Source organism: Anabas testudineus, chromosome 17 (assembly GCF_900324465.2).
Source record: "Anabas testudineus chromosome 17, fAnaTes1.2, whole genome shotgun sequence".
In the NCBI taxonomy this organism is placed as follows: Eukaryota; Metazoa; Chordata; class Actinopteri; order Anabantiformes; family Anabantidae; genus Anabas; species Anabas testudineus.
Window position 1 is genome coordinate 16,225,470 of NC_046626.1, and position 12,485 is coordinate 16,237,954.

The 12,485-nt window shown below is 43.3% G+C and overlaps 1 protein-coding gene across 6 annotated transcripts in view; it reads right to left on the reverse strand.

The window, feature by feature from the left end:
* Window positions 1-12,485, reverse strand: part of LOC113171691 (receptor-type tyrosine-protein phosphatase F) — a 147,584-nt gene that overhangs the window by 19,391 nt on the left and 115,708 nt on the right. For all 6 annotated transcript variants that reach the window (XM_026374259.2, XM_026374263.2, XM_026374262.2 and 3 more), the window contains 3 exons: window positions 8,075-8,223; window positions 4,736-4,848; window positions 1,122-1,219 (listed from right to left, as the gene is read on the reverse strand). In XM_026374259.2, coding sequence (XP_026230044.1) covers window positions 1,122-1,219; window positions 4,736-4,848; window positions 8,075-8,223 — 360 coding nt within the window. The remainder of the gene's footprint in view (window positions 1-1,121; window positions 1,220-4,735; window positions 4,849-8,074; window positions 8,224-12,485) is intronic.

Consider the following 12,485-nt stretch of genomic DNA (forward strand, 5'->3'; position numbering starts at 1 on the left):
AGCACCACACCACCAAGCCTCCAAAATGACCATAAAGGTAAAGATCTATCTTTAAAAAGTAAAACTAAAACTCATTCATAACTATAATTCATCTGTTTTACACAGGATTTCACATTCAAAGAAAATAATTATTGTAACTAATTATTGGAAATAAATAAGTATAATCATGTATGGAATATGAATGAACATAAATTGCACGAACATGGTTTAATAATAAAACAAAGCACTACATGCACTTCTAAATGTTCGTGTTGTGCGGGCATCGCTGCTGGGTAGATGATAGAACAGTTACATAAGGCTTTCAAATAGATGTTATTTTCACAGTAAACACTGGACAGGGCAGATAACAGAACAGTTATAAAATGTTGGCTTAAGTTTGGGCTTGTGGTGATGCTTGGGGAAAGGTCATGAGGTCACCAAAATAAATTTGCTGTTTCTCTCGGGAGTGTGAAATTGCACTGCAAATTTCATGCTGTAGCAACATATGCTGGTCACAGACACACAGACAGAGGCAATTATGTACCCTTTTAGGTTATGGCGAAAGTAAAGCAGTGGCTCCACAGCCTTGTTGGATCGATCAATGTGAGAAATAAAGCTGATTAGATAAAACAGATCGAACACTAAGAACAAATAAATAAAAGGTCTCATTTTTCTGTAGTCACGGATGCCTCTCCTTCTCATCTGGCCACACACATATACCCCAAACCAACTATGTGCCACTTTAAATGCAAATTTGCTCCCTTTTTTTTTTTTTTTGAGGGTGAACACTGACAAGAGATAATCCCTCACCAAGTTGCATCGGAGAGACTGCCTGCAAAATAACATTCTTCGGGGAAACATCAAGGCGCACACAGATTGCTTAAGCAACACGCCACCTGCTAGTTTTGTGAAAAAGCATCTCGTAGCATTTAATATAAGTGTTGGTTTCCTGGTGGGATTGGTAATAGAGTTGTAAAAATGACTGAAGTATGTCTGTGAAAGAAGTCTTCAATAATCCATTAGAATACATGCATATGGGATCAAAGAGGCATAATGTGTCTCCCAGACACATAACAAAGAAACAAATTCCCATGTTTGAAAGGGAGGGAGAAACCCGTACAGAATTAGCGCACGACTCTTACCTCATACTCCTGGGAAAAGCGGAGGCCGTCGTTGGCTTTCAGTCTCTCTATGTGGTCAGCCAGGTCAATGACAGGAATGGGTGGGTGCTCTCTCATTCCTGGGAGAGGAAGTGGAGGAACAGGGGAAAAGACAAAGAAACGAGTGAGACCCGGTTGTTCCGATATCAGACACACACACTGACTTGCACAAACACTGGTTGGACCACAGGGTGAGTGAGGCTGCCAGCAGGACCATGAGGTGGCTGTGTAACTATGAGAAAGAGTGCACTTTGTTCAAGAATGCATGAAGAGAGGGAGAGAAAAAGAAAAAGAGAAAGAAGAAGAGAGAGAGTGCACAAGTTGAAACAGGCTGGTGACATTTTGGTGATATCATCATGCTGAGGAGGACACAGGTGGGGCCAGCACAGCGATGCACATGAGTGACTGGGTGAGCATGCTCCTGGAAGAAAGCAGGAGGCAGACATCTCTGACTCCACAACACTCAGTTGGTGGCAGAGGTGAGCAAGAACCCACAAGTCTCTAGAAATCAGTCACACTGTCACTTCCCAGAGAGCAAATAACTGACTGGTCACCAGCCAAAACTTATTTCTTTGAAAATCTCTTTCCCTACAATAGAGTATCTATCAGCCCAGCCTGGAGCACTTGGGCTGGATTAATTTCAAACAACCCCCCTGCTGCTCTCTAGATTTCTCATTGCCGGGTTATTGGATGATTTATTGCTAATCTACCGACACAAATTCCCCCTGTGCCTGTGAACTCGACTCTGTGCTTAAATGGATTGCTGGGCACTTGCATTATGTATTTTAAGCTGAATGCATGCTGCACACGGAGACACTAAAGTTACACATGGAGCGTCATTAACCTTACACATAACCTTGAATTTACACAGAGATCAGAAAGACATTTTAAAAAGGTATAGATATTAACGTTAGTGCGTTTGGCTGAGTGCATCTTTAAGGTCATGGGTCATGCATTCAAATGAGTAACCATTAGCTCTAATGCTAATGGCTAATGGCTGGTTACTATAGCCGGTGCACAAGATGAGACCTGACCAATTATACTAATTTAATACTATTACACAGGGGAACCTTTGAGCACATTACCATTAGTGTGTATGTGTTTGTGGATGTTCAGCTTTTACAGCTATGTTGTTGGTTAAATGGAGAGTAAAGCCATAGATAACAAGGCTAATTTACATTTACAAGGGTAACTGTCCGCACTGCTCAGCTATTCATGAAACAATCTAGTTCTCTGCTTCCCCACCAAAAAGTTGTTGTGGGAAGTTCACAGCCAAGATAGGAAATTGCTGCATCCTTGGAGCGCCAGAGGCTTCAAGGTGATGGTCTTGTGATGTCTGTCAGGATTGCAACACGGGAATGGGATCAGGAGTGAGTGAGAGAGGAAGAGAGACTGCATGTGTGGGTATTAACACAACTTGGTGAGAGAGCAGACTAACTTGGAGTGTTGGGGCAGCGATGAGAGCTGGGACCTGTGGAGAGAGGAGAGTGAAGGAAGGAGGAAAAACAACACTCAATCAATGGAGACAGCTCAGGATCAGACCGGGGCCAAACAGTATCTGCAAATAACCTTTCGGGCCAGTTGAAGTGCCCAGCACCTGGCCTGGTTTGGTTGTTAAACAGAACAGCATACAAAGCTAGACTTTAAAGAACTCCCCTGTGACTGCTCAGTGTAAACAGCACTACTGCACACAGTTCATGTTCATGTAAAAATAAAACGTAAAAGTATTACAGGAGATTTCATTTTATTACAACTTTGGCATTATTTTCATCATTTTGGCCACTGCTCTTTGTTATCAGTTATGATAACATTAGAATCACCAAAGTAATTAGTGATATCTGGGAACATGAACTGGGAATGATCAGGCAATCCAGGAGCCAGATGTTATTTGAAGGTAAAACTAATAAGGTCTCTGTGCATTAACTGTTTAACTTTATACACTGCCATGGCTGATCAAGTTGATGGCTAAAACTTCAATCAACATTATATGAAACCGTACGTCCCTATAATGTACAACCTGACAATTCCTTACTATAAAATCCTCCACTCCATAAATGGCACTACAGTACATGCTTTATCTGAAGTATACCATTACAACTTAGTATTAATGCAGTACTATTGTAAAAACAATTCTATCTGAACCAGGTCTGTTAAGGATAAACCAGGTCATTTACTCATAGTACCACACACCTGCTGCTGGAATGCCAAAAGGTACAACTGAGGTCTGTTTTATAAACCAACATGCTGGAGACATGAGCTGCAATCGGCTTGACCACTTAACAACAATCACAATCAGAGCAGGAATGTTCACCTGCTGTGGGCGAATCAAAGAGAGAAGGAGTGAAAGCACAGAGGAATGGGCTGTTCAATATTCACTCAGCTCAGCCTTGGAGTCTCGCATTTTTTCACGAGCTAGACGCAGCCTTGGCGATTTTTGATAATCACCACTCTTGAAGCAAAACAGCAAGGTGGAAATGAAGAGAAAGGAGATAAATGTTGACGTATAAAGAGAGAGAGGGGGAGACCGAGTGAGTGAGAGAGAGAGAGAGAGATTACCCTACAGGGGGAAATGCAAGACAAAAGAGGAAAGAGGTGGAGTGGGAGGATGGAAGAACAGGGCTCTTTTACAGCGGCAGCACTGCTTAATTCCTCTGCAGGGGTTCAAAGGGGCTCTGTGTGTGTGTACGGCAAATAGGATCTTTAATAACCCGTGAGAAAGGAGACACACACACACACAGAAGACACAGAACATCACACTCATGCGCGTGCACCGGGCCTGACATTTTCTCTCAGCTCCACTGTTCCCTCCGCCTGGCTCACCTTGACATCAGAGGGAGCAGGACTCATTACCAGCTGGGGGGAATGAAAGGAGCTCATGGAGGAAGGAGGAGCAGGGATCGGGGGAGGAGAGAGGAGGTCAGGAGGAAAAAGGAAGAAGGCTGATGCTGAGGCTGGCACCCTGACACAACTCCCCTCTAGCCCACCCCACTTTACCACTGCGCGTGGACAGAATTGGAAATTTCTCGGCCTGACTCTGCTAATACCAGCCAGAGCTCGGCATGATGGTGAAAATTATTTATTTATTTTCTCTTACTGATCAAATATTCTTTTATTTTTGGTAAAAAAAAATAAAGAAGAAGAATAACAGCATGAGAATAAATAAGAAAATAAGAAAAAGCACTAATAAACAAGAGATCCATCAGCTGAAATAGGAAGGCTTTTCCAAAGTAGATTGCTTTTAGAAGAGCTGTTTAGACACTAGTGAAGAAAATCATTCCAAAATACAATATTCAACATTTGAGGAAATAAAATGCATTAAAATAAAGAACATTAAGAAACACGATTAGATATGAGTCACCTTTGGATGTTGCAGGTAGGATCATCTGTGTTTTTGAATTAATAAATAAATCTCAGGAAGGATTTACATATTTATGACAAAAACACTGACTGAAGGAAAATTCACCAGCTAGTCTAAACAGGTTAAAACAGGTGTCATCAGTACAACTATGTTATTTCATGAGCACTCGACATGAACACAGGAGTAAACTTGAGCATTAGTAGGGACATGTTTAATAGGTGAGGTCATAGTTCATTACCTGGAGTCTGGTAGTTGAGTCTTCTCATCTCCACAGGGTCAGAGGAGTTGGCCAGCAGGGAATCTTTCATCCCGCCCGAGTGATCATCTTTAGGTAGGGGTGACGCCCGTTTCCTGACGTGGCAGAAACAAACTGTTTTTAACACATCGTTCCAAGACGAACCTCAGTAGCTGTTGATTGCTCAGTCTTACTGCAAGTGGGGATGATGATGATTCAGATTATGGATTTTCGCTATACTATTATAAAATAAGACACAAAGGAAATGCACACACATTCACAATATTACTCTCTTCACGGAGGTTAATGGCAGAGATAATGGCTTTCAAAACTAGTTTTGAGGACCAGCAATTCAATAGACAGTAGGTACCAGGGCATTACCCCATTAGTTTGCCAACTGGAGTTTAATGTGTTTGAAGAAACGCCATCATTTTCCTGGAGTGGGCTAGGTTGGGTTTGTTTGCTAGTGGATAGGTGACAGCTGCTGTGTGGGTATGCGTACATGAGTGTTTGTGTGTAGTAAAGATTTAAATGTGTGATTTTTCACTGCTCTCTGTGTGTATGTGCGTGCGTGTGTGTGTGTGTGCTAACAACACATTGTGTTTACTGGCTTTCCAGATTGAGAGGAAAACAGGCGGATGCTGTAATTAGCTCATCAGCTGGGTGGCACAACACTGGGTAATTAGACCAGTTCTGCAGCACCTGCGCTGCCAGGCCCGACCTAGCTGAGTCTAGCATAACACAGAAGAGAGCAGCACTGCTCGGGCTGGCGCAGCTCAGTCGACTGTACTGTATGTTTGTCCATCAGGCGGCGAGAGGAACAGAAAACGCAGCCTGCCTGTATTCTAATGCTCAGACAGCCAGCATCTGTTGACATACGCACACAAACAGGCACACAGATGTACGCTTTCCGGCCTCTCCTACTTTCATAACTACACACACACACACACACACACACACACACACACACACACACACACACAGATACAGCTGCAGACTCACAAGCCTTCTGACTGCAAATGGAAATGGGCGGAAGGAAGCATCAGGGTGCCCTGTGGAAATTTCACATCTCATTGCACTCCATTTGCAAGTGGCGAGCGTGGGTTTTAGGCAGGAGCAGGGCCTTCTGTTGAAGCCCGGCGTGGTGAGAATACATAAAGCTGGTGTTGCACACACAGCCCTAACCCGGTCCACCTCAACTGCTGGGGCTTGGGCCTTGAGGCCACCTGTTATCTTATGCTGCAGGGGCTTAAGCTAATGCTAGCAGTGTGACAGCTAATCTATGACAAGTATTTCTTCCCCGCCAGCTGAGAGCTGAGCCTGAACGTATACAGTTTACCCAGAGATCACTACTGGGCTGAGTGCGGTTGTGGGGGTTCAAGAGCTGGACATCTGTGATCTGTTCTCCACACGCCTCACCTCTGCCTCTGACCCAATCCGATGCCAATCTACACAACGCTTTAGAACTGGGCTAAAGTAAACATGGCAACATCTCAAAGGAGTAATTCATCTCAGGCACAGAGTGAGGGGTAAGACACACACTTACAGTGTGAGAGTATGAGTGTGTGTGCAGTACTGGGTGTGCTTAATGAGTGTAGAACAGGGCCCTTTGTTGAGACTCCTGCTATGAAGAAGCAGGTGGAAGGGGGAAAAGGCTAAAAGTAGTGCTATAAGTCTTGTTGGAAAATGTCAGCTTAAAAACATGGGAACATTTCTTTTTCAGCAGTTTCCCCGTTTGACCTTTACTTCACAATGGCCCATTCAGCACCAGGTGATGCCTTGGCATATTCAGATGGGGCCAGTCTTGAAGGGATATGCCGACACTGGTTGGATAACGAAACACAAGCCACAGTGGACAGGACAATCTGAGGAGGAACACTTGCACTACATGTGGAACATGCACTGTTACACGGACGTGACTTGAGGGTTCCTGTGACCCCAGTTGTCAAGGTCTGCAGAGTCTGCTGCTTCTTCTGTCTGGTAAAGTCTTGCACAACTGAGCAAATCAGATTAGACACATCATTTAAAACGTGTTTCCTTTTTTTTTTTTTTTTATAATGCAGACTGGGACTGAGAGGTAGCCGACTCTGCAATCCTGACGAGCTGATGCATACCACCAATTTCACACGACACAAATGAAAAGGATTTGGGTGGAGAAAACGTTGTGACTGATATACCCACTATAGCCAGTGACGGTACCCACCTTTCCTGTTTGCTGCATTCACAGAGGGCAAAAAGAAAGTGTGGATGAATTAATAGGTAGCTGTTACCAATATGTGCCTACAACTTAAGCTAAACTAAACTTCCAGATATTTGAACTACATCCTAAAAACACAGCACAGAGAATCATTTAAATGCTAACTAGAGACTTTATGAGAATAACCTCATCACTTTCCATGGCTGGTGTTGATCTTGGCGAATATGCAGGTTGCAATAGGAAACCCAGCTAGAGTGTGATTATTCCTTTGCACATTTACTGCTAGTCCACAGTGAAAAGGGCACACACCACCTCCCCACAGCCCCTCACGTCAATCTGTGTCTACGTGGAGGAAGGGCTTCCAGACAGAGGATGTGCTACTTGGCAGTGAGCTGTCTCAAGGCCTATTATTAACCAGTCCCTTTTTAAGTCGGCTGGAGACGGCAGCCACACAGCAGTCTGAAAGGCTGTGGATGGCAGGTCGGAGAATAGGTATGATATGAAATGGGGTATTTGTAATAGACCCATCACGGGAAGATAGAAAAATGGGACTTAATCAGGAAGGCGCCAAATGTGGGAAGTTATGGCCTGTAGGTAATATTTTATAGTGTCCAAATTAATAATGTCATACTGAAGAAATTATTGTTTATTTAATGCACAGTTTTTATGTCTGCAACTTATTATTGTTTTCATTGATGATTTAGGTTTTACTATTAGCATCTTATCTGTATGTCCCCAGAATCCTGTTGGCCTGTTTGTATCTATAGGACAGGTGGTTCTGAAGCACTTTAAAGAGATGGGGTTGGCCATTTCTTTTTCTATTCAATTTTAATAGCAACACTGTGCTTTTCATTACAGAGGCTATGCCAACTGCCGTTTCAACTGACACTTAACATATACTGCACGGGTTTAAACGGTCAATTAGGCCAAAATCTCACCATTTTGGTTACTTTTCTGTTACACTGTACATTATGGTAAGGAGCAGCCTGGTGGTAGAGGTGACAGAGGGAAGCATGTCTCATTACCATTCATGATGCAACCAAAAGAAACCTATAAATCCTGCAGTGTCACTGCAGTTTAACCTCAAATACACACAGAGGATTATAGCTGAGGCATGACACAATGAAAAATGCATAGCTCCTTACTTCTTAAAGAGCAGGATGGCAATAACAATGATGATGATGAGGACCACAGCCAACACTGGGCCCATGACCCACAACATTTCAGGTTTCTCCTGAGTAATACCCATTGGTCCTTGGATTGGGTCCGAGTAGGGACTGGCTGAAAATGTCATCTATAAAGCAGAAGAACAGAGGAAAGTCACTTTAGAGACTCAAACACACACAGATATAGACACAAACAAAACACCGTTATGGTTAATAACATTACAAAGGTATCAAGGTGAACTTAGTGTCATACATTTGTTCAAATGTATCAAACAACTAGAGACAATGGAAGAAAATCAAATCAGGAGCAACATCAGATGAATCATCAAAATAGAAATAGGAGACATTGCTACACAGTTTCTGTGGCTAAGTAGACTAACAATGTTTCTGAATAATGAAACACGCATATATATACATGTCTAGTGTTAGCCAAGTCTTTGATAAGGAGAGGGGTTCAAAATATCCGAGGGCAGATTTCTTGTTTCCTGCAGCCTGAGAACCACATTATTTCATATTAACAACAGAAAATGGTAGAAGAATAGAACAAAATGACCTATAAAGCTATCGTCCAAACTCAAAAGACAATTTCCCCGAAAACAATAACCATCTTGGCTAATGAAGTTATTATTATGCTTCTATTAAAGCATTGCATCACATTAGAGGCAACGGAAACCGCTGATGACAAAGCAAGTGTGAGACAAGAGAGTGTGAAAGGTAGAGACAGAGCGGCATGGATGAGTGTGCATGTCCCTTAGCCGCTGAGATAAATGGGGGCACAGGAGAGGACTCATCTCTTCTTCATTAGTGTTCACACCGTGACGGAAGAGGAGGAGGTGACGCTGAGGGTGCGTTTCCACCTTGGTTGTAAATGAGACATCTCTCTGCTCCTTCATCTTCAAATGACAGAGGGAAAAGGAGGGAGAAATGCGTGTGTGTGTGTATCTGAGGAGTGGAAGCGACACAGTAAGGTGTTTAAAAAAGTGTCTGAGAGAAGAGGGAGCCCAACTGCAGGAGAGCAAGGTGACAGCTGAGAAAGAGAAAGAGGGAGGTGCAAGGCATCTGTCATTAGCGCTCAGCGTGCCTTATATTGAACGGCGATGGGAGAGGCAGGTCGGGGAAAGGAGGAGGGGGTGTAGAGGGGCGGTGGTGACAGATCGCAGACCTCGAAGGAAATTGGGCTCCCAGCATGCAGCGGGAGTGGCGGGGCAGCAAGCAGCAGTAATCCGGATCATTAGCCGCACAGCAGCCTGCTCTTCGACACACAGGCAGATATTAATTGGAAAGATAAGCTGAGATGAGCTCAAAGAGTCCTGCGCTCTGTCATATACTGTAGTTATGTTATCTCTTGTCCTCTTGGGCAACTGCCGGAAATATTTAAACTATGGATGTGTGAGTTTTAAACCACATCTCAATCGTGTATGTGCAAACCAGTGTACCCTGATATCAGGTGCAGACACAAGATAACTCAAGTAGGAAAGTGAAAAGATTCCCATTTTCATACAACAGCAATTTTTTTGTTTTGTCTGTGTTGCACACCTAAAGATATACACGCCAGACACATGAGACCAGTTCTCCCTTCTTCTGTGTGCCTTCAGGAGGAACCTATTATTTAGGAACAAAGAGAGACGGCACAGCAGTGGGACGCTGCCGATGTGACGACACCACAAGGCTTCCTGTTCCTTTGGGGGAGCCCAAAAAAGGCTGTAGGATGGGGCCCTGCAGGGAATCCTGAGAAAAAACTTCTTCTATCCTAGTGTAACAAATGATTGCAGCTGTGCTTTCAGAGAGGGATAAGGGAGGAAGAGTGAGAGGAGAGAAGAGGACCGAACAAAAAGAGAGGGCTTTTTGTCTGTTGGTCACGGTGAAGTACTGGGATCATCCATTTGAACGGCCCTAATATCTGATAAAAGCTCAGTCACGCAGCTCTTAATGCCTCTGCCCTCGCAGAGTGATATCACAATGAAGCGATGGTGGAGTGAAGGAATGGGTGAGTGTGAGAGTGAGTCCGAGACTGTGAGAGACAAGTCAAGTAAAAGTGTGTGTGTTAATGTGAACACGTGACTCCACATGTATGAGTTTGTGTGATGAAACATCTGGATTAGCTAAGCTCAGAATCCAACAAATATGAAATCTGAATCTTCAAATATAAAATCTGAGAGGCAGAGGTATTTTTAATTATCTGACTGTTATTTAGCTCAATTAAAATATCTCAGTTTTTGTTAATTTATGCTAATTATTTAAGACTAGAGCTCAATTTTAGTAGAAGCTCTTTGAGGATCAGTAGTGGACTGTGATCAAGCAGGATTCCTTCAATCCGTCTGGACCTCCCGAGTTACTTTTATAAGTCATCATAAATCAAATTTGTAGAACTCCAGTGCCTGAGCTTGTAAAAAATAATGTGTGCCAACGTAAGCAAACAACCTGTTTTGCCTTTCAATTTGTCAGAAACACATTTAATCACCGTTTCATATCGTATGCTGCTGATCAGATCTCATTTTCAGGTGGTGCTGGCAAATTGTGAACAGCAATCAAAAATCTCATCTTTTCAGGCAGACCTCAGCTGAATTTCAGGTTTTTAGTCACTTGTAAATATTTAGCCCTGAATGTGCTTAAATACGTTGAGGGCTGGATAGATATAGATAGAATTAAAGAAATAGAACAGATACTGGATCCAGAGTTTATTCAGTCTAATAAACCATTGTCAGTGACATAAATATATGTGAATGAACGTATAGATTACAGATACACTTGCATTTTCCAATGAGGAAAAAGAGAAAGTGTTTGTAAAGACTAAACCCATGTGTGAGCGTGTGTGTGAGCATATGTGGAACATCAGTTTTTCGGAGCCTTTTCTCGAGCTCCTCTGAGCCTCCACAAGCATGTGTGTGTTTGTCTACTGTAGGTCGTAGCTGCAGAGAGTGTGTGCGTTTGATTGTGTTTGTCTCAGACAGAGAAAGAGAACAAGAGACGGAGAGTAGGTGATTGCAAAGAGCGAAGAGACACAGTGAGATGGAGACAGAGAGACTGATACTGAAGCAGAGGTGTTATGGTAGTAGCAGTATATCGAGTCTGCTATCTGGCCCGTGGGCTACATAACTTCCCCAGTCAGCCACTGCTCTGTCATTCCCTGAGTGCAGTATCCACTGAGTGTAGCACAGCCACATTTGTTTTAACTTGTAGTTGACCCCTCTAGCTCCATGTCTCTCCAAAAGTGGCTTAAATAAGCCGCAGGGGTGTACACCAGACAAACAAACAAACATGCAAAGATGCCCATTATGTATCTGCCGCTCTCTCCGGCTCCCCCAGGGAGGTTGAGCAGCCCACACTCTCCTCATCGTTGCATGACACGGTGAAAGACAGCACGAGGGAGGGAGAAGAAAAGCACGAGGAGGGGATACAGAGACAGAAAATGGAGGAACAGAAAGTGAGAGGAGTAGATCATCCTATATGTCTTTGTGTCTTATGTTTTTTTTCTGAGAGGAACAGAAATATGGCTGCATCCAGTCCATGCTGGATGATGACCCTTGTCTTTCACGTTGTGGCTTTCACTTCATAATGTTTTTTTTAATCCACTTCATTTTCACTTTCCCAGAAACTGCACTTTTCTCTCTCTGGCTGAGTGAATACCAAGCACCTAAATTTCTAGGGGCCTCACTAGAGGGAGACGCCTCTAGGAGCGGAAGTGACATAGCAAGGTCGAACAGAAAATCCCATCTATTCTATATTTCTACCACGACTGGTTAAAAGTTGGGTTTGAATATGCTTATATTCTCTGATAGATTAAAAAACATCTTGTTTTTCATAATTCTCTCTTGATATTGTTTGTCAAAGCCTTTTACATTTTGAAAGAAGCCAGTCTTCCATGTTAAGGTTGTTATGAGCCCAGAGCACCAGCAGAATTAGTACTACAAAGCCAATTCTTGTTGAGAGTGAGAGGAATTTAAATGCCTGGATAGGACTGCAAACAGAAAACTGTAGTAAACACATCTGAACAGTCTGTTTTGCTTTCTCTCTGAGCCACGAGCTCACCTCTCCCTTATCAAAAGAAAAGCACACATTAGCACAATCTCCTCCTCTTCCACCAGTTCACTTTCTCTCATCCCAAATTCACAGGCTGGACGGGACACGAGACAAAGATTTTGCTTTCCTCTTTTCCCCTCTCCAACATCTCCCCCTCCGCTCTGTCTCACATCACACAATATTTCATGCTACCTCCCTCCCTCACTCTCTTCTCGCATTAAATGATACTGTTTATACACACCCAGCATCTATCATCCCATTTCACACTTCCCCCGGCTTGTTTATCTGCCTTGGGTGCTGGGGAGACATGAAGGCACACTCTCTTGTTCTTTCTCTCTCTCATCCCCCTTTGCCTTCCTTCTCTTCTTCC